This window comes from Sapajus apella, unplaced genomic scaffold, assembly GCF_009761245.1.
Source record: "Sapajus apella isolate SASKATOON/1434 unplaced genomic scaffold, GSC_monkey_1.0 scaffold19, whole genome shotgun sequence".
NCBI lineage: Eukaryota > Metazoa > Chordata > Mammalia > Primates > Cebidae > Sapajus > Sapajus apella.
The window spans coordinates 20,696,060-20,717,712 of NW_022436959.1; the positions used below are offsets into that span (position 1 = coordinate 20,696,060).

The 21,653-nt window shown below is 35.6% G+C and overlaps 1 protein-coding gene across 2 annotated transcripts in view; it reads left to right on the forward strand.

Annotated features, from left to right (window-relative positions):
* Positions 1-21,653, forward strand: part of ANKMY2 (ankyrin repeat and MYND domain containing 2) — a 50,185-nt gene that overhangs the window by 8,537 nt on the left and 19,995 nt on the right. Inside the window, exons 2-5 of one of the 2 annotated variants that reach the window (XM_032286722.1) lie at positions 1,407-1,471; positions 10,486-10,624; positions 12,617-12,715; positions 21,115-21,275. In XM_032286722.1, coding sequence (XP_032142613.1) covers positions 1,407-1,471; positions 10,486-10,624; positions 12,617-12,715; positions 21,115-21,275 — 464 coding nt within the window. Of the gene's footprint in view, positions 1-1,406; positions 1,472-9,899; positions 9,923-10,485; positions 10,625-12,616; positions 12,716-21,114; positions 21,276-21,653 lie in introns of those variants that run through there. The other variant, XM_032286723.1, reaches the window with a different exon arrangement.

The following is a 21,653-nucleotide window of genomic DNA, read 5'->3' on the forward strand; positions in this document are numbered from 1 at the left end:
CTTCGACATGCTCTTTGCCCTCTTCTCATAGTATTCTCCCTTTCCTGCAGAAACATCTCCTGGGCAGATAGAAAAAGATAGAAAATTACTTTGGTTCTCAGTTGAGAATAGGATTTGGATGAAGCATCTTCCTCAAGTGAAACTGGGTTACAGGGTTTTTTGCTCTGGTTTTATTCTTCTACAAAGATTTTTGAGAAAGTCTCTGATGAGAAGCCACAGGTGGTATGAATAAGATTGCATAAGGAACTAGCTTGCATGCTTTTTTTTTTGCACACAAAAGCTTTGCCTTCTCATAACCATTCAGCCAGTGATACTGACTGCTTACAGATGGAATACACGGTCAGAAAAATGAACTATTTATAAAAAATAGCTGCCATCATACTCCAGGGACATGTAGATCATTCACTTGACATTTTCCCAACAGAGCTATTTCTCTGTCTCTCTAGGAGACATTTCTTCTTCTCCTCTGTTGGTGAGGGGAACTCAGGTGACTTACTTAAGAAGTGGGTCAGAGAGAAAGAAGCATGCTAATCTTTATTTTGCATTCCACCTTTAACTCTAGAAGGCTAGTAGAATTTAGCAGATTCTCACACTACAAGTCTAAATTTAAAGAGAGGAAATAACCTGGTTGGGAGATTCACCTATTCTTTCATGTTCTTTTATCAGAGAGGCTTATCTCAGCCTTTTTTCCTGAGCACATTCAATTTCATTGTTCTCTTCCCAGTGAAACCAGAAATTTCTTGGCAGAATGTATGGCTGGCTTATACTAATAATAATAGCAACATTCTCTCCTGCAAGTATGCTTCTGTCATTATACTTCATAGAAGACTGGAAAAACCTGACAATTGTGGCCCAATTACAGCTTATTTCCAAATTTACAGAGGAGTGACCTTCAGGTTTACATTAAATGACTTTCAGGGTGGTGAATACTGATCATAGAGCACTTTTATATAGTACTAGGCATTAAAGATACATTTCACCTAAGTTTTTCCAAAACCAAGCATTCTATTATAAATATGCCTTCAATTCACAAGATATGGTGCTGACAGATTATATAAATACTGACTGCATTTTGAATTCCAAGTATTACATTGAGTGGAATTTAAGCTTCAGATGGTGATTTGGATTAGATGCCCTTTAAGATTTTTTTCAGTATTAAGTCTTATTCTTTGTGGTCATTGTATTGCTGCCAAAAGGAAAATGTGGCCAATTTAATATACTTTAAGAGCTATTTTTGGCTTCTATAAATCTATTCTGCTGGACAATTACTTTGTAAAATAAATAGTATGTGATTGGATGTTTCATTTCTTAGCAACCTACCCTGACTAGTCTTAGTTTTACAGATAACTTCTTAAAGGTTATTTCCTTGATGTTAAATAACCCTACTTTTCATGGTTTTTTTTAAGGTACCGTCCAAGAAGCTGGAACATTATTATCCAGCAAGAATGTTCGTGTCAACTGTTTGGACGAGGTAAAATTTTAGAAGTTTAATAAAGGATTTTACTCCCTGTAAGAATAGATAATATATCAAATATGTTAATACAAGTTTTTTTCTGGCACTTATGCTCATGTTATACTAATAATTCCTAAAGTAAATGTAGGCAAATAGGTCATAAAAACAAATAAGTATGTAAAAGTTGTTTAATCTTATTAGTATTCAAATAAGTACAAATAAAGTCAAAATCATATTATTTCTTGTCTAGCATGGGGAAAAAATGGACTAAAAGTCCAAAGATTTAAAAGATGCTAGTGGTTAAGTGTAAATCGATGTACTATTCTGTAGAAAATTTTGGAATATGTGTCAATTTTAACTGAGTATATATTCTTTGATCCAGCAACTTCACTTCTAGGGAAAGTTAAGTGAACCTAAACTCAATTTCCTAGAATAGTTGCTTCTAAAATACATTTTGGAAATAATGGTAACATCTGAGCATTACAGTAGCCGTTGGTCATGTGTGACCATTAAATTCTTCAAATATGGAAAGTTTAACTAGAAAGTGGATATTTATATTTCTTCATTTTCCTTCATTTCTTTCATTTATTAGCAGCTTTTATTGAGATATAATTAATATACAATAAGCTGTACATAATTAAAATGTAAAATTTATGAAACTTTGACATATTGCTATACCTGTAAAACCATCACCATAATCAAGATAATATATCCATCACCTCAAAGGTTTCTTCATACCTCTTTGTAATCTTTCCTTCCTGCCCTTCCCCACCCACTCCTGCAGAAAGCATTAATTTGCTTTTAGTCACAATATGTTAGTCTGCATTTCCAAAAAGTTTATATAAATGAAATCACACAATAAGTACTTTTTTTTTAAATCTAGCATCTTTTACGTAGCATAGAGATTCACCCATGCTGTAGGATATAGTATTCCTTTTTCTTGCTGAGTAATTTTTTTTATTGTTTGTGTATATCATAATCTTTTTATCTATTCAACTGCTGATAGAGTTTTTGGGTTGTTTCCAGTTTGGGGACTATTACCATAAAGCTTCAAAGAACATTAATGTACAAATATTGGTATGAGAATGTGTTTTTATTTCTTTTGAATGATGTATCTTCTCTTTGGGTTGTAGTTTTTATCTTTCTGTATTGGATTGTTTTTTATTGGGTGTTAGACATTGTAAATTTTGCCTTGTTGGGTGCTGTATGATTTTGTCTTTTGATAAGTACTCCTGAGCTTTTTTTTTATGAACACAGTTAAGTAACTTGAAAGCAGTTTGATTATTTTAGTTTTAGTTTTTAATTTTTGTTAGGTGGTACTGGTGAAATGCTCGGTGAAGGATTTTTTCCTGGTGCTGAACTAAGACACTTCCTTGTCCTCTATGCAATGTTCTCAGATGCTTGAGATTTTCAAGCCTGGCTGGTGGGAACAGGCACTCTTCCTGGCCCCATGTGAGCTCTGGAAGCTGTTCCTTCTAATGCTGTCAGCTAGTTCTCTGCCCAGGCTTGGGTAGTTTCCACACATGCTTGTGTTGATCAGTGCTCCAGCCAAACACTCTGAAGAAACCCTCTGTAGATCTTTGGAATTCTCTTCCTGTGCAGCTCTCTTCTCTCTTATACTCTTCCTGGGAACTTAAGCCAACTTGGTGACCCTGGATGCCCAACTGCATCACCTCAGTGCAGTCTGCCAGGCTCAGTCTGGATGACCTCTCCATATACTGTAACCTAGAAACCCTGTTAAGGTGATAAGCTAGGCAATTGTAGGAGCCAATTCAGTTGCTTTCCATACCTCAGAAATCACATGTTTTGTTGCCTGACTGACTGTGTCTTACAAATTGTTATTTTATATATTTCCTGTGTTTTTCTGTTATTCTAGGAAGAAGATAACTCTGGTTTCTGTTACTATATCTTGGCCGGAATTACCAGTTTCTAATTTTGTTTAATTTTAATTAATTAGAAGTTAAAATTTAAATAGCCATATGTGGCTAGTGGCTACTATATTAGATAGCATAGTCTAGTGCTAAAAAGTTACTTGAACTTCAGTTTCTCATGCAAAAGGGAAAGGGGTTCTGTTAACTCTTCACCCCCAAGTGGGTAGCAAAATTAATATCAGACAAAATAAAGTTTAAAGCAACATATAATTACATGAATCTTCTCTCTTATATATTAAATTAATAGTCCACCAAAAACATAATAGTCTTAAGCCTTTTCTTATAAACTTAGCTATAAGCAATGAGGTTCATTAAGAAAAAAATGATAGTGCTCAAAGGAGAAATCTGTGAGACCATAATAGCCCTTTTAGAAACTAACAGATTAAGTAGAAAAAAAAGTAACTCAGAACAGAAAATTTGGATAACCCAATTAACAGTAAATGGACTGTATATTAGCAGAAAAAAATTAGTGTATCTTCTTTTTTACACATAACATTGATAAAAATGAGTCCATGTATTATACTATTTTGTAAAGGAAATTGTAGCTGATTTCACACAGCTTTGCTAAATGTAGTATAATACATTTGAAAAGAAACAAAAATATAATCCAGATAATGAAACACACATCTTGGAATTTGTTTTTTTGACTCTAAATAATGCTCATGTTAACGAAGATATAGAAATAAAAATTGCCTACTGAAAATACAACATTTATCAAAAGCTTTGTTTGGTGACCAAAGTGATACTCAAAAGAAATTTTGTAGTGTTTATTATTCTACTTTTAATCTTTGTGTTGTTCTGAGCCTTCAATTCATGAAATTATTAAAAGGGTAAGTATGCTAAAAAGAAATGATTTATAAAAATAAAACAAATAAAAAAATTTAAAAGATTAACATAAGCAACAATATGAAAATAGATAAACTGGAAATCATGAAAATTAAAAACTTTTGTGTTTCAAAGCATACCACCAAGAAAGTGAAGACAATCTACCGAATGGGAGAACAATTTTATAAATTATATCTGATAAGGGACTTGTAACTAGAAAATATTAAGAACTCCTATAACTCAGTAATAAAAAATTTATAACTCAATTAAAAATGAGCCAAGGATCTGGATAGACATTGCTCCAGAGAGGATACACAAATGATCAATACATAATAAAAAAAGGCCGAACATCTTTAACAATCAGGGAAATGCAAATAAAAAACACAGTGAAATACCACTTCATATCCACCAGGATAGTTATAATCAAAAAGGTGGTATAGCAGGTGTATTAGGTAAAGAAATTGGAGCCCTCATACATGGCTGGTGGGAATGTAAATTGTGTAGCCACTTTGGAAAATAGTCTCACAGTTCTTCACATAATTAATTAAACGTGGAGTTACCATATGACCCAGAAATCCTAGATATATACTTAAGAGAAATGAAAGTATGTATCCACACAAAATTTTGCATATGCAAACGCATGTTTATGACAGCATTATTCATAATAGCCAAAGGTAGAAACAACTCAAATGTTCAACTGATGAATAGTTCGACAAAATTTAGTGTAATCCTACAATGGGTATTATTCAAGATGAAAGAAACACTGATACCTGCTACAATATGTGCAAACTTTGAAAACGTTAATGCTAAGTGAAAGAAATCAGTCACAAAAGACTGCGTATTTTAGGATTCCATTTATACAAAATATCAAAAATAGGAGAATTCATAGGGACAGAAGGTAAATTAATGGATGACTAAGGCTGGGTAAGGGAGTAGGGAGAATGACTGCTAGTGAGTATGGAGTTTCTTTTGGGATGATGAAAATGTTCAAAAATTGATTGTCGTGATGGCTGCATAACTGTGAATATATTAAACCCATTTATTTGTACAAATTAAGTGGGTAAATTGTATGGCATGTAAATTGTATTTCAATAAAACTGTTAGGAAAGAAAAAAACAGTAAAAATTATCAAATTAAAACCAAAATATAAATACAACTTGAGAAGTACAAGCAAGAAAACAACATGTATAAACAGTAAGGAGGAAGAAAGGAAAAGAGAAAGGGAAGGAGGGAAGGAGGGAGAAAGAAAAACATAAATACAATTATAAAGAAGATTGTCATAGCTTTTGTATTATGCCAACAAATTTCAAAACCCATATGATCTTTGTCGAAAAATTAAAATGGACATATTAATCTCATATAGAAGTAAAAATTCTGGTGTGGGTGTGCTGACTTCAAGTGATTGGCAGCACTTTCGGAGGCCGAGGCTGGCGGATCACCTGAGGTCAGGAGTTCAGGACCAGCCTGGACAACATGGTGAAACCCCATCTCTACTAAAAATACAAAAATTAGCTGAATGTGGTGGTGGGCACCTTTAGTCCCAGCTACTCAGGAGGCTGAGGCAGGAAAATCGCTTGAACCCAAGATCGTGCCATTGCACTCCAGCCTGGGTGACAGAGTAAGACCCCATCTCATTAAAAAAAATAAATAAATAAATAAGAAGTAGAAAAACTGTAATAATCAAGGAAAATGTGTGTAAATATTTTGAAACTTTCCTACCACCTTCGAAAGCTGCAACCCAGAGTAAGCTTTACCAAACTTTAAGGACCAGTTAATTCTCATTTTACGCTAGTTATACCATTAGTTTAGAAAAAGATGGGAAGATACTCAACTCATTTATTTAATAAGGCTAGTATAATGCTCATGCTAAATAGTAAGAAGTTCCACAAAACTATGGACCCAATTCACTTTATAAATACGGAGGCAAAAATTCTAAAAAATGTTAGCAAGTTGATCCAGCATCTCTTGAAAGGATTATAAGACATCATAAACAAGTAAGGTTTTCCCAAGAATGTTAGGATGGTTCAGTTTCAGAAAATCTTTCAATGTAATTCACTGTATTATAGAATGAAAGCGAAACAAATAGGATCATCTCAACAGATGCTAAAATGTATATTATAAAATGTAATAACCTTTGATGATATAAACTAACAAATTAGGATAGAATGACTCTTCTGTAACTTGATAGATTAGCAGAAACCTTCCACAAACATTAGCATCATACTTAATGTTCAAATAGAAGTACCAGTATCAAGACAAGAAGCTTCCTGTCACTTTCCTGAAGATTGTGAGTGGGCTACAGACACATGTGGCCTCTGTGATGAGCTTGAACACAGCACAGAGTTCTGCACGTTCATCCCCTTTACCTGGAGCATTCTTCCTGTAGTTAATTGCATTCCTTGCCTCCCCAACTCCTTTCAGGGCTTTGTTCAAGTGCCGCCTTCCTGGAATGTCCTCTTTAAAATAATAGTCTTCTCTTTCCCTCTGACACTACTCCCCTTTACTTAATGTTATTTTCCTCTAGCACGTGAATCACCATCCACCTACTCATCTGTACTGTAAGTTCCAGGGACTTAGACTGTGGGAGGCATGGAGTTTGCTTATTGCTACCTCCAGTGTATAGATCAATGCGTGACATATATTAAGCACTTATTAAATATTTGCTGAATGAATGGATGCTGCATTTAATGACATAGAATTGCAATATAATAGCCTAATTCTGATGAATTCTTTGACTTAACAATTATGGAAGAGGACCTTTATTTTTAAGGTGATTATATCTAAAGAATTGTAGAAGCTTGTTTTTCATGCAATTTAAGTAAGCAGACTACCTGCAGGGTTATCTTTGGGAAATCACAAGGATGCGAGGATTTTTACTCTTACATATTATTGAATCTAAGATGCCATAGATTTAAAATTTCATCTAGATATTATTTAAATGAGGGGAGTGGAAACTGATGGTGATTTGTGAGACTTGAGTAAAGTGAAACTCAATTCTGGAGATTTTAAATATAAAAATGACATGCATCTTAGAATTAATGAATCACAGTGTAACATTTTATGAAATCTTATCACTGCCTTTCTAGTTTGAGTAGAGATGGACATTTATTATTTTACTGTTCTGTCTGATACTAAGTTATTTCATCTTTACAACTGTAATATAACATTTAAAATTAACTTGCATCATGTATTTTGAACATGGGAATATTTTCTTGTACTTCTAGTAGATAAGCAGTATTGTTTCAAATTATTTTCTTTTCTGGATATTTCAACTATAAAAATACTAGAATAAATAGAACATTTATAGCATGGTGGCTTTATATCTCTATGGAGCATCAAAATTTATTAATATTACCTCTTTTTACTTTGCCCATGGAAAAGTTTTTATAAATAATGTGGTACTAGAACCAAGATAATGCGTAGTAATCATTGCAGTCAAAATTTATAATTTCCTTTGTACTGTTCTAAATTCTTATAACACAAAATTGTACTAAGATAGGAAAGTACATGTGATACCCTCTTTGAAAAATGAGTGTAAATTAGTTACTTACCACTAGTTTGGTTTCTAATACCCACGACCATCCCATCTACCATAGCACTGAAATTTGATATGGGAAAATCATATACCTGCATTATAAACATGACAAAAAGAGGATGTTCAGAGATGGCACAGCGGATGATATGATTGGGATAGATATTTACTTTTTGTTATTTATTTATTTATTTGTTTTTGAGACATAGTCTTGCTCTGTTGCCCAGGCTAGAGTGCAGTGGTGCGATCTCAGCTCACTGCAAACTCCGCCTCCTGGGTTCAAGTGAAGTGATTCTCCTGCCTCAGCCTCCCAAGTAGCTGGGACTATAGGTGCCTGCCACCATGCCTGGCTAATTTTTGTATTTTTAATAGAGACGGAGTTCCACCATGCTGGCCAGGCTGGACTCAAACTCCTGACTTCAAGTAATCTGCCTGCCTTGGCCTCTCAAAGTGCTGGGATTACAGGTGTGAGGCACCACGCCCGGCCAATATTTACCTTTTTGGAAAGAAACTCTCACGTTGGTTTGCTCTAAAAACCAATTTCTGCTAAGGTGACAGCTGGTAAACAAAAAAGAACAAGTAAGAAAGAGAAAAGAGACAGGAAAATTTTTTTTAAATGAGAGGAAAGGGAGTAGTAGGAGACATGATGACAGGTAAATGGGCAGAAGTGATTAACACGAATGATAGTGAAAACAGACACAGGAAAAATTAAGGATAGTTGGCAATGTGAGACTCTAAAGCTTTATGTATCTCTTTTGCTCTTAAGCAGATTATCACATTCTGTTGAAAGGTTTGTGTTTTGTTTTATTTTGTTTTGATCTTTTAAAAAAAACTTCAGAACCCTTCTGTAGTCTGGAGATTATTCATTCTCAGAGCTAGAGAACCTATTGTAGGATTGGATTGCTGGGTGATTGACTGCCCGCCTATTCTGGATAAACAGAAAAAAACTAACTCGATAGTGAAGTCTGGATCCTAAAATCTGTAACAGAAACAGCTGTTTCCTTCTTTGTGGTGGCCTTTCTGATGGTACCGTGTCCTTTCCCTGCCACCTGTCAGGCTAGACACTAGCTTATGGACAGTTATATCATCCGTTAGGAGCTATCACCCTAGTCATGCTTGCAATATGGTTTTGCCTCATTTAAAAGCTAGAGGCCATGCAGTCCATTCCTATTCCCTTAAAGCACTCCATTGGCTGGCTCTATACAATGAGATTGGCCCACACTCACCCACCCACTTCCAACATAATAATATTCCATCCCTATAGAAACACCCAGCTAAGGGAGTGTTAAAAGTTATCATCTGCTAATCGTTTTTCCATTCTTACTCTCAAGAAATGCCCATAGCTTCCCCGGAGTTGCCTCTTGTGCAGCCAACTTAAGGATCCCAGCCTCTCTATCATCCCTGTCTCCACAATCCTCTGAGCGTAGTGCATACTGTGTTAACAAGATGATGACTTGTGTTTGTAGTAATAATCTGGAAGCATGAAGAATAATTCACATTATGTTAGCATTCTAAGCTTCACTAAGGTAACAGATTATATGTTTTACAGAGGTTTTCATCCAAAACAACTGATATTTTGGCACTTACAGTGTTTAGCTTATTACTGAGAAAATTTACTCACGGGAACAGCTCATCCACTTATCTACCAAATAATAGTAGCACCTTGGACATAAAAAGTTGGATGTTTCATTGGATATGCACAAAGCGTATGGAGACCAAACAGTGTAGCCTAAATACTACCAACCATTTCGCAATATATATACAATCACATGCAATCAAATCATATGTATCATCAAAATATATGTGTGATTTGACTAAACGATGTAGCCTAGGGTAAATACTAGCAGCCATTTCTCCCTATTTATACAATCACATATAATCAAATCATATGTATGATCAAAATATATGTGTGATTTGGGGAATCTGGTTTTAAAAAATAATACTACTATACTGTGCATTTCCTGTACCTTGTCTTATTGACAATAATTTGTGAAAAATTTTCCAGTTCAAGGCTGGGCGTGGTGGCTCATGCCTGTAATCCCAGCACTTTGGGAGGCCAAGGCAGGTGGATCATCTGAGGTCAGGAGTTCGAGACCGGCCTGACCAACATGGTGAAACCCTGTTTCTTAAAAAAAAAAAAAAAAAAAAAAAAAGAAAAATTTTCCAGTTCAGTAGATAGAGGTGAAGTCATTCATTTAATCTACCTTCATAATATTCCATGTTATACATATACTGTAGTTTTTTCAACCTTCCCCTTGAGAGGCATTGCTTGATATTTTTCTTCTTTTAAAAAAATATGTGTGTATCTGTTTCTTCATTTGCTTTCTGAGAAGGTAAGTATGTTTAGAAAATTTGGGTTTCAATCCCTTCCCCCACCATTATTAGTCATGTGTGGTTGAGCAAGTCTTCTCTGAATCTTTTTGCTAATCTCTAGAAAAAAACTCCAGTAATAAAACCATCTCTTTTCTTCAGAAGTTTAATGAAGATCCAAGTGTGGCAGTAAATATAAAAATAAATATTATAAAAACCATCTTAATTAATTTATATTCATTTTATGTTTCACCAGGCTGGTCTCAAACTCCTGACCTCGTGAACTGCCTGCCTCGGCCTCCCAAAGTGCTGGGATTACAGGCGTGAGCCACCATGCCTGGCCCCTCATTTTATGTTTCTAATTGCAGAAGTTGTTCATAGGTACAGAAAAGATAAAACAGTAACATTAATACTTTTTTCCCTTTCTGTTAAAGAATGGAATGACTCCTCTAATGCATGCAGCATATAAAGGAAAACTCGATATGTGCAAATTACTACTGCGACATGGAGCCGACGTAAATTGTCATCAACATGAACATGGATACACAGCTCTCATGTTTGCTGCACTTTCTGGTGAAGTTTTAGTATTTATTTATAAATATTAGTTACCTATACAAACTTGTTGTAAGTACATATATACTAACAGATTAAATTCATTTTTATTTTAGTAATTTTAAGATCAAGTTTTATGGAAAGGAATGATGGGAATTGATTTTTGAGAAGCTACAATGTAGGAAATAAATTATATAGTTAATTGGTGATCTGTTTCTTTTATTATTTAAATCAATTGATTCTTTATGTGGACAACATTTTGATGGAATTAAGGAACTGGATCTGTTTTTCTTTCAAGTTACCTCCTTTGATATTCTATATCTTTATATTTTCAAATGTATGGAAACTTCTTTGTTCTGTTTATCAAACAGATTCTGTGATAGAACTGTCTGTTTGCCTCACTGGCATTTACATACTAAACATGATAAGCCATTTAGAAACTTACTCTGATTTGTATCATTTATTATTTGCTGAATAAAGACAATTTAGAAATACTGTCTAAAATTAAATGGGGTTATCTGTAATTGGTACAGCTCTTTGAAAAATACAGAAGTAATATAATATCCTTGTACTTTGAATATAATAATCTGTATTTTCATAATCCTGGAACCTAGAAGCATTTATAAGCATTATATAAAACATAGAAGCCTAAAAGGACAATTTTGACCAATTTAATTACATAAAAATTTAACATTTTCATTTGTAGAATATACCATAAATAGTTAAAATACAAATGAAAAACTAAAAATATTTATTTTATGTCTTAAAGGATTATATTGTTAAATGTAAAAAGTTCTTTTAGCCGGCCACAGTGGCTCACACCTGTAATCCCAGCACTTTGGGAAACCAAGGTGGGCAGATTGCTTGAGTCCAGGAGTTCAGGATCATCCTGGGAAGCATGGTGAGGCCCCATCTCTACCAAAAATACAAATAGTAGCCAGGCATCATGGCGCACATCTGCGGTTTCAGCTACTTAGAAGGCTGAGGCAGGAGGATTTTTGAGCCTGGGAGGCAGAGGTTGCAGTGAGCCAATATCACGCCCCTGGACTCCCGCCTGGGTGGCAGAGTGAGACTCTGTTCCCCCCTCTTATAAGAAAGAAAGAGTTCTTATAAATCAATTATAAAAAGAAAAATACTGCAGTAGAAAATTGGACAGGAAACAAAAGAAATGCAATCAGCTGATCATATAAAACATTTTCCACAGTAATCAAAGAAATGCCAATTAGAACAATAAATTATTATTTTTTAGCTTATTATACTGGCAGATGTTAAGAAAGAGCTATAATGCTCAGGAACTTCTTTACACTATGTTGGGCAGTACCTGTCAGTCCAGCCTTGCTGGGTGGCAGCCTGGCAAAATGCATTTAAAATATACGTAATATTTGATCTAGCAGTATTTCCCAGAAACTGTTCCTAAGGAAATCATAATTCAAACTTGTGAAAATGAATGGAAAATACTTTTCACTGAGTGTAGTTCTTAATAGCAAAATACCCATAATAACTATGTTAGTAGAAGAATGTGAATAGAATAACGTATGTATCTTTGGATAGAAAAAAAGGTGTAGAAAGATAGATTCCCCAATGGCTAATGGTTATTCCAGAGCCAGCAGGGTGTGAGGAATGGGAGGGGTGGTTGATATTAAAGGGGAATTGTATTCATTGTATCTCTTTTTAAAAATTTTTTTGTATGTGTATTTTGATTTCATACTAAGTGTTACCTCTAGGAAAACATACTTCATTTTGTTTAAAAAAGCGATACTCAATGCCATACTGCTTTTTGTATTGCTCGATTTGTTTTCCAGAAAATAAGGTTAATTTCTAAGTAGGTTCTATAGCATTTTATTCTTTACTGTAGTTATGATTCATGTTTTAAAAGAAAATGAAAATATCCACCTGACAGAAACCTAAAACTAACTGGGGGAAGAAAGGGTACAGAGAGCTTAGAAGGGGATGTTTAAACTGTGTACTGTGTTATCCTTAACATTAACAAATATGTTTCCTTTAAAACTGTAGGTAATAAAGATATCACATGGGTAATGTTGGAAGCTGGTGCTGACACAGATGTTGTCAACTCCGTGGGAAGAACAGCAGCTCAGATGGCAGCCTTTGTGGGTGAGATTTTGCTGCAGTTTTACCTTAGATTATACCCAAAATTTCTCTTGTGGGAAAAAAACCACTTTGCTTTATGGTGAAAATATTATCATGTTGCTTTTAAAAAACTAAGTACAGTCCACTGTAACTTAATGAAACACCTAGTGACTTTTTGGAGAAAACAAACAGCTATTTTGAATTTCTACTTTTTGGAATATAGAGAGTAGTGGGGCCATTTTAATTGCACACAAATGCTTATAACATGTATATTTTATATCTCTAATAGAAGTAGCTAAACCTAATGTTTGTGAATGTGAACAGTGAAGTCAGTAATCTCAAGTTAAATTTCGGCTGTGCTAGGTAATAACAAAGTACGTAATAATTCTGACCTTCAGCTTCCTCATGGTAAAATGTTACACGGTTATTGTGAGGATTGAAAGAGATGATAGACCTGAGCTTTCCATGTAACACTAAATAAATGTCATTAGTTACTGTTGTTAGTAATTATTACAACAGTGACATAACTCTTAGGAAAGAGTACTTGATGGTAATGTACAACTACTTCATTATCATTTTCATCAACCACAGACCTTTGTGTGCCCAATGATTCTTGGCATGTTAATCCTGTTATTTGACATAATGTAAGGAAAGAGTGGGAGTGAATTCTTGATCTTTGGTATTTTGAGGCCATTGAATTGATGGTGAAGAGAATCCACTGAGAGAAAAGCAAAGATAGCAACATGTGATTTATTGGAAGTGCCATAAGTGGCCTTATAGGAACTAATAATTCATTAAATAAACAATGTTCACAATCTATAAAGCAAGCATCACTGTAAGTACCTTGGTTATAGTGATAACAAGACAGAGGCTGTTCATGCTTTCATGGCACTTAGAGGGTAATAGCAATGACAAATGGTGCCAAAATACATACTCCAAGGTAGAACTTAAGAGCTCCATAAATTTACGTAGGAGAGGAGGATCTATCCCATTCAAGGGGGTTTTGAGAGAAGTCAAGCTCAGATATAGTGGAAATTAGGTATGGAGGATGGTAACCGAATATTATGTTAAATTTTATTGTGACATTTTCTTGAAACTACTAGTAGTAGCTGCCATTGATTAAGCCAGACACTCAGTTGCCTTATGACAGCTTTTTCTGTTAGAAGAAATTTTCTTATTTTAATTTCAGGATTTGAGAAAAATGTGGTCTTATGTAAGCTTCAGAGAAATCTTTTAACTCCCATACATACAGGCCCCAAGTTGCCCCCAGCTCAGCTCTAAGCTAATTTTCATGGTGTCACTGGGGGAAAGAACACTAAGGTAGGAATCTGAAGACTTGAACTTTAGTTCATGTGTACTGATAGTTACAGGATCATGGGGCAAATTCCTTTACCTCCATAGGCCTCAGTTTTCTAATCTGTATGCAAAGAAGCAGGGGAATTAAGTGATCTCTGAAGTTCTATTTAACTCTACAAGTTTTTATTATATCCACAATGTAACAAATTGGGCTCCGACAGAGGTAAAATAATTATCCCAAGATCACAGGTCTAGAAATGGAGGAGTCTCTTGTTTCAGGCATTAATACAATACTTCTTGCTTTTTCTTAACACTGTAATACTAACAAAATTCTCAGGTAGAAATTGTTTATAATCCCATCCTAAAATAAGAGTAATATTTTCCTTCCATTTTAATCTGTGAAATTTAGACTAATTTCACAGACAGAAAATTACATTGCACCCTTCCAGTTGTTACTGTATTTTCCAAATAATTAACCTTTAAAAAAGTTCATTCTCTTCTTTTGGTTTCCTTGAAGTGGATCAGTATGTATACATGTGTACATACATATATAAGGTTTTTGTCATTCTTTAAAAATGCCATCCATCACACAGCAGGTATTCCTTGTAACTTGTTTTTTTCACTTACTAATACATCATGGAAGTTCCTCCCATCTCAGTAGGTATAATTCATTTCTGTCAACAGCTACATGATATTCCATGGTATAGGTGTTCCACAGTTTAGTTAGCTCTCCCTTATTGACATATTTTACAGTTTTTTAACCACTTTTCTACAAATAATGTAATATTCATCCCTGATCTTATATTTTTTACAAGTTAGTACCTGAATATTTTTTACATGTTAGAACTTTAATATTTCTAAAGTATTTCCTAGAAGTAAAATTGCTGAGACAAAGGATATAGAGTTTTAATTTTAATGTAAGTCTAGATTCCTTTCCCAAAGGGCATAGTAATTCACAGTAGTGTCCTCCTTAGAGCTAGGTATTACCATACTTTGATTTTTGCCAGTCTGATAGTTAAAAAGATGGCACATTGTGAATTTACTTTCCCCTTATTATTAATGAAATTAAGCATTTCTGTTGTTGATAAATTGTATTTTCTCTTCTGTGGATTACCTGGTTGTATTCTTTATTCATTTTTGGGGGGATGCCCTTTTTTATTGCTTTGAAGAGCTTTATGCACACAAATCCATTATCTAGCAAATGTGTTCCAAGTATTTTATGTCAGCCTTTCTTCTTCTTTCTCCTCCTCCTCTCCTTCTTCCTCCTTCTCCTCCTCTTCTTTCTTCTTCCTTTTCCTTCTTCCTTCTTTCTTCTTCTTTTTTAACTTTATGGACATCTTTGCCTTAGGAAATTTATTTATTTGTTCATTATTATTATTATTATTATTATTATTTTGAGATGGTGTCTCACTCTGTCACCCAGGCTGGAGTGCATTGGCATGATCTCAGCTCACTGCACTCTCCACCTCCTGGGTTCAGGTGATTCTCCTGCCTCAGCCTCCCATGTAGCTGGGACTACAGGCATATGCCACCATGCCCAGCTAATTTTTGTATTTTTAGGAGAGATGGGGTTTCACCATGTTGTCCAGGCTGGTCTCGAACTCCTGACATCAGGTGATCCTCCTGCCTCCCAAAGTGCTAGGATCATAGGCATGATCCACCGTGCCCGGCAGGAAATTTATTTTTAAGTAGTTATATATTTTCTTTTATAGCTTCTGTGTTGATTTTCTTGCTAAAAGTGAGGCACTTGACCAGGAGTTATATAGGTATTCTCCTAAATATCCTTCAGTTATTCTTTATGATTTTTTCCAGTACCTCTAGAATTTATTTATTTAGAGTTCATTTCCCCCCCAGATACATAGCTAATTGTGATGGCACCATTTATTACGCCAGCTAACATTTTCCCACTAAATTGAAATACCACCTTTGTGGTAAGTTAATTTCTCTTTTACTAAATGATTATATAATTATTTGCAGAGAATTAACATTTGTATGATGTTAGGACTTCCCATCCAATTACACAGTATACCTTTACATTTCTTTTTGGGGAGGAGACTGGCGTTTGCTCCTTCAATAATATTTAATAGGTTTCTTTATATCCTTTCTTTCAAAATTTGTTTCTTGTAATTTGTGGTTATTGTCCATATGGCACGAATTTGCACTATCACCTCCATACTCAATCACTTCTGTTGGTAATGGATAATAAAGAGAAAAGCTGTTAATTTCTGTACTTTTTCCTTATCATTTTTATTACAGTTTACTGGGTTTTCTAGCTATTAAATCTTATTTTGCTTTCTATTTGAATTTGCTTGGGGCTTCAAAGTAAGAAGAAATAATAGTGATAATTGACATGCCTTTTTCCTGTTTTTAATGAAAATATTTTTAGCTTTTCACTTTTAATATGATATTGCTATTGGTTTTATCATTGTATAATATCACTCCTTTTCTTGTCAAATTCTTTTAGTTATACTTTTACTTATAGTACAGCTATTCCTAATTCTTTTTTTTGAAAATAATCTCTTTGCCCATCTGTCATTTTCAATCTTTATCATTTCATTTAAGTAGTATAACTTATTTAAAAAAAATTTTTTTATTTTTATTTTTCCCTGTTGATTTGCAAAAGTAGTATAACTTACAAACATATAGATGAGTTCTGTTTTATAATCCAAAATGATAGTTTTCCTCTCTTAGTAGGTATTTAGCTTATGTATATTTAATGTAATTACTGATAAACGTGGTTGCATTCCTCCTCTTTTACCTCATTTTTATTCTTTATTTTACTTGACTATTTTTAGTTTTGCGTGTGTGTGTGTGCATAGGCGCACACATGTATTTCCTTAAAGGGTACAGTACCACATCCCCCATCCCCAAGGCCCCATATTTATCCATTTGGCAACTTTATAAGATGAAATCCTTATACTTCATTCATTTTTCCATATTCTCTGTTTTTGCTTTGTCAGGCTTCAGGTCTTTCCTTTCTGCCCGCTCTGATACTTCCTCAAAACTCATGCCAATCATACCTGTAGCTGTGGACTTTGCTGAGAGAGTCTAGTATTTTTAGTACCAGAATGAGAGTGTCATTGACAGTGTGTTACTTCTCTTTCAGTAATCCACACCACCGACTGTATGATTTGCCTGTCATCTATCTTCACCCACTCATATGAACTCTCTCTCTGACTGTCCTCTCTCTCCTCCTCCTTTCTCCATTTGTCTTTAGATCTCTGTTCTCATTTAGATTTTGGTTATAAGACCTTTTCAAATGGGTTATGTAGGTTATGTATTCTTTGAAACCCATCATGACAGAACTATTAATACCTTTCTCTCTGAAATGTGATTCATATTTTGCCTAGCTTTCTGACTGATATCACAGTTCTTTTCTCTCAGACATATAGAAGTTATTCTACAGTTTTGTAAGTTCTGGTTTTGCAAATGAGAATTCAACTTACTTTCCATTGTAAACTTTATATTTCTCATTCTGGAAGAGGGTTTGAATTTTAGGTTATCTTTGAAAGTAAAAAATTTAATTAGGATGTATCTTGTTGTATGTGTGTGTTCCTATTAATCATACTCAATGACCCCTTTAAGGCTAGAGGATTCAAGTCTAGGGACTGTAATATGGGAGCAAAATGATATACTGGCTTTTCCACCCACAGCATTTATTTTCTGTATTAATAATATTATTTTATTTATGTATATTCAGAATTTATAAATTTAAAACCAGTAAAATTAAATATTTAAAATTTTCAATTACAAAAATGTAAACCTAAACAGTCAAGTATTTACAAGGAAAAACTTTAAACATATCATTCAAATATGTTATTAGCAGATTAATTAAAATAAAATATCAAAATAAGCACTACCTAAAATGAAAAAACTTAATCAGGAAAAAAAGGTAAAGTAATATTATTTTTTCTTTTCAAAAAGGTATAATTAGACTGGGCGCAGTGGTTTACGCCTGTAATCCCAGAACTTTGGGAGGCCAAGGTGCACGAATCACCTGAGGTCAGGAGTTCAAGACCAGCCTGATCAAAATGGAGAAACCCTGTCTCTACTAAAAAATATAAAATTAGCTGGGCATGGTGGCGCATGCCTGTAACCCCAGCTACTTAGGAGACTGAGGCAGGAAAATTGCTTGAACCCAGGAGCTGGAGGTTGCGGTGAGCCAAGATCATGCCATTGCACTCCAGCCTGGGTAGCAAGAGCGAAACTCCATCTCAAAAAAAAAAAAAAGGTATAATTAAGAAATCTCTAGTCTTGTGACAGTATCTTTGTTATGTAGCAATTATTTTTATGTACAGATATTCCCAACTGCTGCCTGCTTTTCCTGACTGTACTAGTTGAAGGCCTGATGAGATGATATAGTTATAAGCTAATTCCATATTTTCCTCTGACCCCTTTATTGTCAAGTTTTCCTGTCTAGTTTAATACTTTTGATGAGACATTTTAGAATTTTTTTTTTTTAGTGGGATCACCTACCTTTTTATTGAAACTGGATGTAGATTTTGTTTTAAGGAAGCATATGGCATGTACAGTTTGTCTTCATCTTCTCTGGTTTCTTCATATACAGTTGTAAATTTCCCAACAGTTACCCGTGTGGATTTTGATGCTGTGTTCATAACCCACTTGCATTAGATTTGCTTGGTTGAATGTCATTTTTCTCTCTTCTTGAAGATTCTGGAAGGAGAGGTGATCATTTTTTAAGCAGAACACCCCGGCTCATTTTACATTTTTAATATAGACTGCTACTCTTTGACTTCTCAAGACATACCCACCTCTCCCAATCCCCACAAAAAGAAAGAAATTGGGTGTTTTGGTACTTAACAATAGCATAGAGTACCAAAAATGGTATCGTGATCACTGCTAAATTCTCTTTTCAAATCAGGGAAGTTTTCTTTTATCATTTGTTCAATTCTCCATCTATTCCTTTTTTTTTTTTTTTTGAGATTTCTATTATTTTTCACGATTAGATTTCCTGTATTTGTTCTTTAGCCCTTTTATCTCTTGCATAATGATTTCCATATCTGAATTTTTCTGTTTTGAGATACTTCATCCACTTGATCTTCTTTTTTTTTGTTTGTTTTGTTGAGACAGAATGTCTTTTACCAAGGCTGGAATGCAGTGGTGTGATCAAAACTCACTGAAGCCTTGGCCGGGCATGGTGGCTCATGCCTGTAATCCCAGCACTTTGGGAAGCTAAGGCGGGCAGTCACGTGAGGTCAGGACTTTCAGACCAGCCTGTCCAACATGGTGAAACCCCGTCTGAAAATAAAAAATAAATTAGCTGCATGTAGTGGCACATGCCTGTAGTCCCAGCTACTTGTGGCGGAGATTGCAGTGACCCAAGATTGTGCCACTGCACTCCAGCCTGGGCAACAGTTTCTGTCTTCTATCTTCTGTCTCACCAAAAAAAAAAAAAAAAAAAAAAGCTTACTGTAGCTTCCAACTACTGGTCCCAAGCCTTAGTCTCCCAAGTAGCTGGGACTACAGGCACACACCACTGGACCCAGCTAATTTTTTAAGTTATTTGTAAAGACGGGTTGCACTGTGTTCCCTGTGCTGGTCTGCACCTCCCGTGCTCAAGCAATCCTCCCTCCTCAGCCTCCCCAAGTGCTGGGATTACAGGCATGAGCCACCACACCTGGCCTTGATATCCTCTGTATTACTAATTTAGTTCTCAATAGTAACCAGGATCACCTCTTTCAGTTTGCCTGTTAATTTTTAAAATTTGAATCTCTCTGTGGCTCTTGAAAGTCTATTTATATATTGTGATTGAATCTGCTTAATTTAATTGCTCTTATTAGCTGTAGTTGTCGTGGTTATTGTTATGGTAAATGTTATCCACATACTTCCAACCCAAGAAGCCCTCTGTTGGAGGCACTGCATAGTCTTCAGAGTTGCTGGGTCCCCTAGGTACCTTGTTCTGTACCTCCCAGGCAGTCACGTAAAGCTGATAGGGTCCTGGAGCAGTGGAAGAAGAAAGTTTCATGTCTCTGTACCTGTGGGCCCAGGTCAGCAAATCACCTGAGGCGCAGGATGAAGTCCGCCACTCCCAAGTTCTCCCAGAAACTTTAAAGAACAAGCAGAGCCCTTTGCCAGCCTCAGGCACCAGGATCCAGCCAGCCCACAGTACAATCCCCACGCAGGTTACCTGTTGTCGGCAGGATCAAGCAAATGCTCCCCGGACCAAGCACAAGTGGGTAGGGACCACGCAGCCTGCCCAGGGTAGACCACTCTCTGGGAGCGGGGGCCATGGAGTCTGGGCGCTTTCCCCAGGACTCGCCTCCACTGGTCCCCCAGCCCCCGTCAGGCAGAGCGGAGGAATAAGTCTCTCCTCCGGAGACCCCTGAAGAGTTTGTGCCCTCCCGTGTGCTCTGTGGTTCTGCCTGCTTGCCCAGAGTGGCCACTGCCTTGCTCCCTCAGAGAGGTAATAGAGAAGGAGCTAGGGAGGGGAGGCCGCAGGAGCACGTTTGCCGGCCAGCAGCTTTGCCAGGGAAGAGTCTGCTTTCACTGAACCGTTTTTAACTAGAGATGGCTTAGAGAAGGACCTTGGAATTCTATGCAGAGTCACAATGTGGATGCCAAGCTTATGGGAGCAAAAGCCTTTTCTCTACTTCATTTCATAAAGAGGCCAAGCTTTTCTCAAATTTAGGGGGATAGGAGGTATGGGGAAGAAGGATTTAGTTTAATATTAGTTATTATTATAATAAGAACAATGCTTTATATGCAGTAAATTTAAATAATGTGTAAATACAACCAGATGTGATTAGGGAAATGTGAGCATCATTTGTGTAGGGTTGAAAGAAGAGTGTTTAACTTATAAGCAACTGTTATAAAATACTTAGGGTCACTTACAAGTTGAGCAGTACTTTCTTTTGTAATCCACATAATCTTCATATGTATTTTGCTTTCCACGTTTTGAAAAGATTGTTTCTCAACTTTATAAGGAATGTTTATGAATGTTCTCTAAAATGTTTTACCCCTCCTCCTCCTCCTGTAGTCTCCTTTCCTGAAAAATAAAGATATTGGTGCATGTTTACGTGACAAAAATAGCAACATAATTAATTTTTTAATCCAGATCTGTTGTTTTTAATACTAAAACTACAACTTTTGTGTTTTTCTATGAAAAGGTCAACATGATTGTGTGACCATAATCAACAATTTCTTTCCTCGAGAGAGACTGGATTATTACACTAAGCCCCAGGGACTGGATAAAGAGCCAAAACTGCCCCCAAAGTTGGCAGGCCCGCTGCACAAAATTATCACCACAACGAATCTTCACCCTGTCAAGGTAACGTGCTGTCTACTGTATTTGCCTTATATGTAAATATTGCTTCAGAGTTTAAACTGCTTTTATTATATGAGATCATAATTGTCTTGGGTTGAGTTTTGTAGATATAGAACTTGCAATGGGCTCCTTTGGCCTGTTGATTTATTGAAGGAGCGCTCTCTGTTTAAACCTGGAAGCGAGCAAGCAAGAGAGAAACAGACTAATACATCAGGAAAGGCCACGCCAAGAGATGGGTTTGCTGAAGCCTGGCTTCCACCTCATCCCACCGGGAGCTCTGGAGTGTGAGGGAAGGGAGTCCAGCTTTTGTATTCATCAGTCTGTTGTTGGCTGAGGCCTGTCTGCAGAGGGAAAGGACAGCCTCCCGGATAGTACCAACTG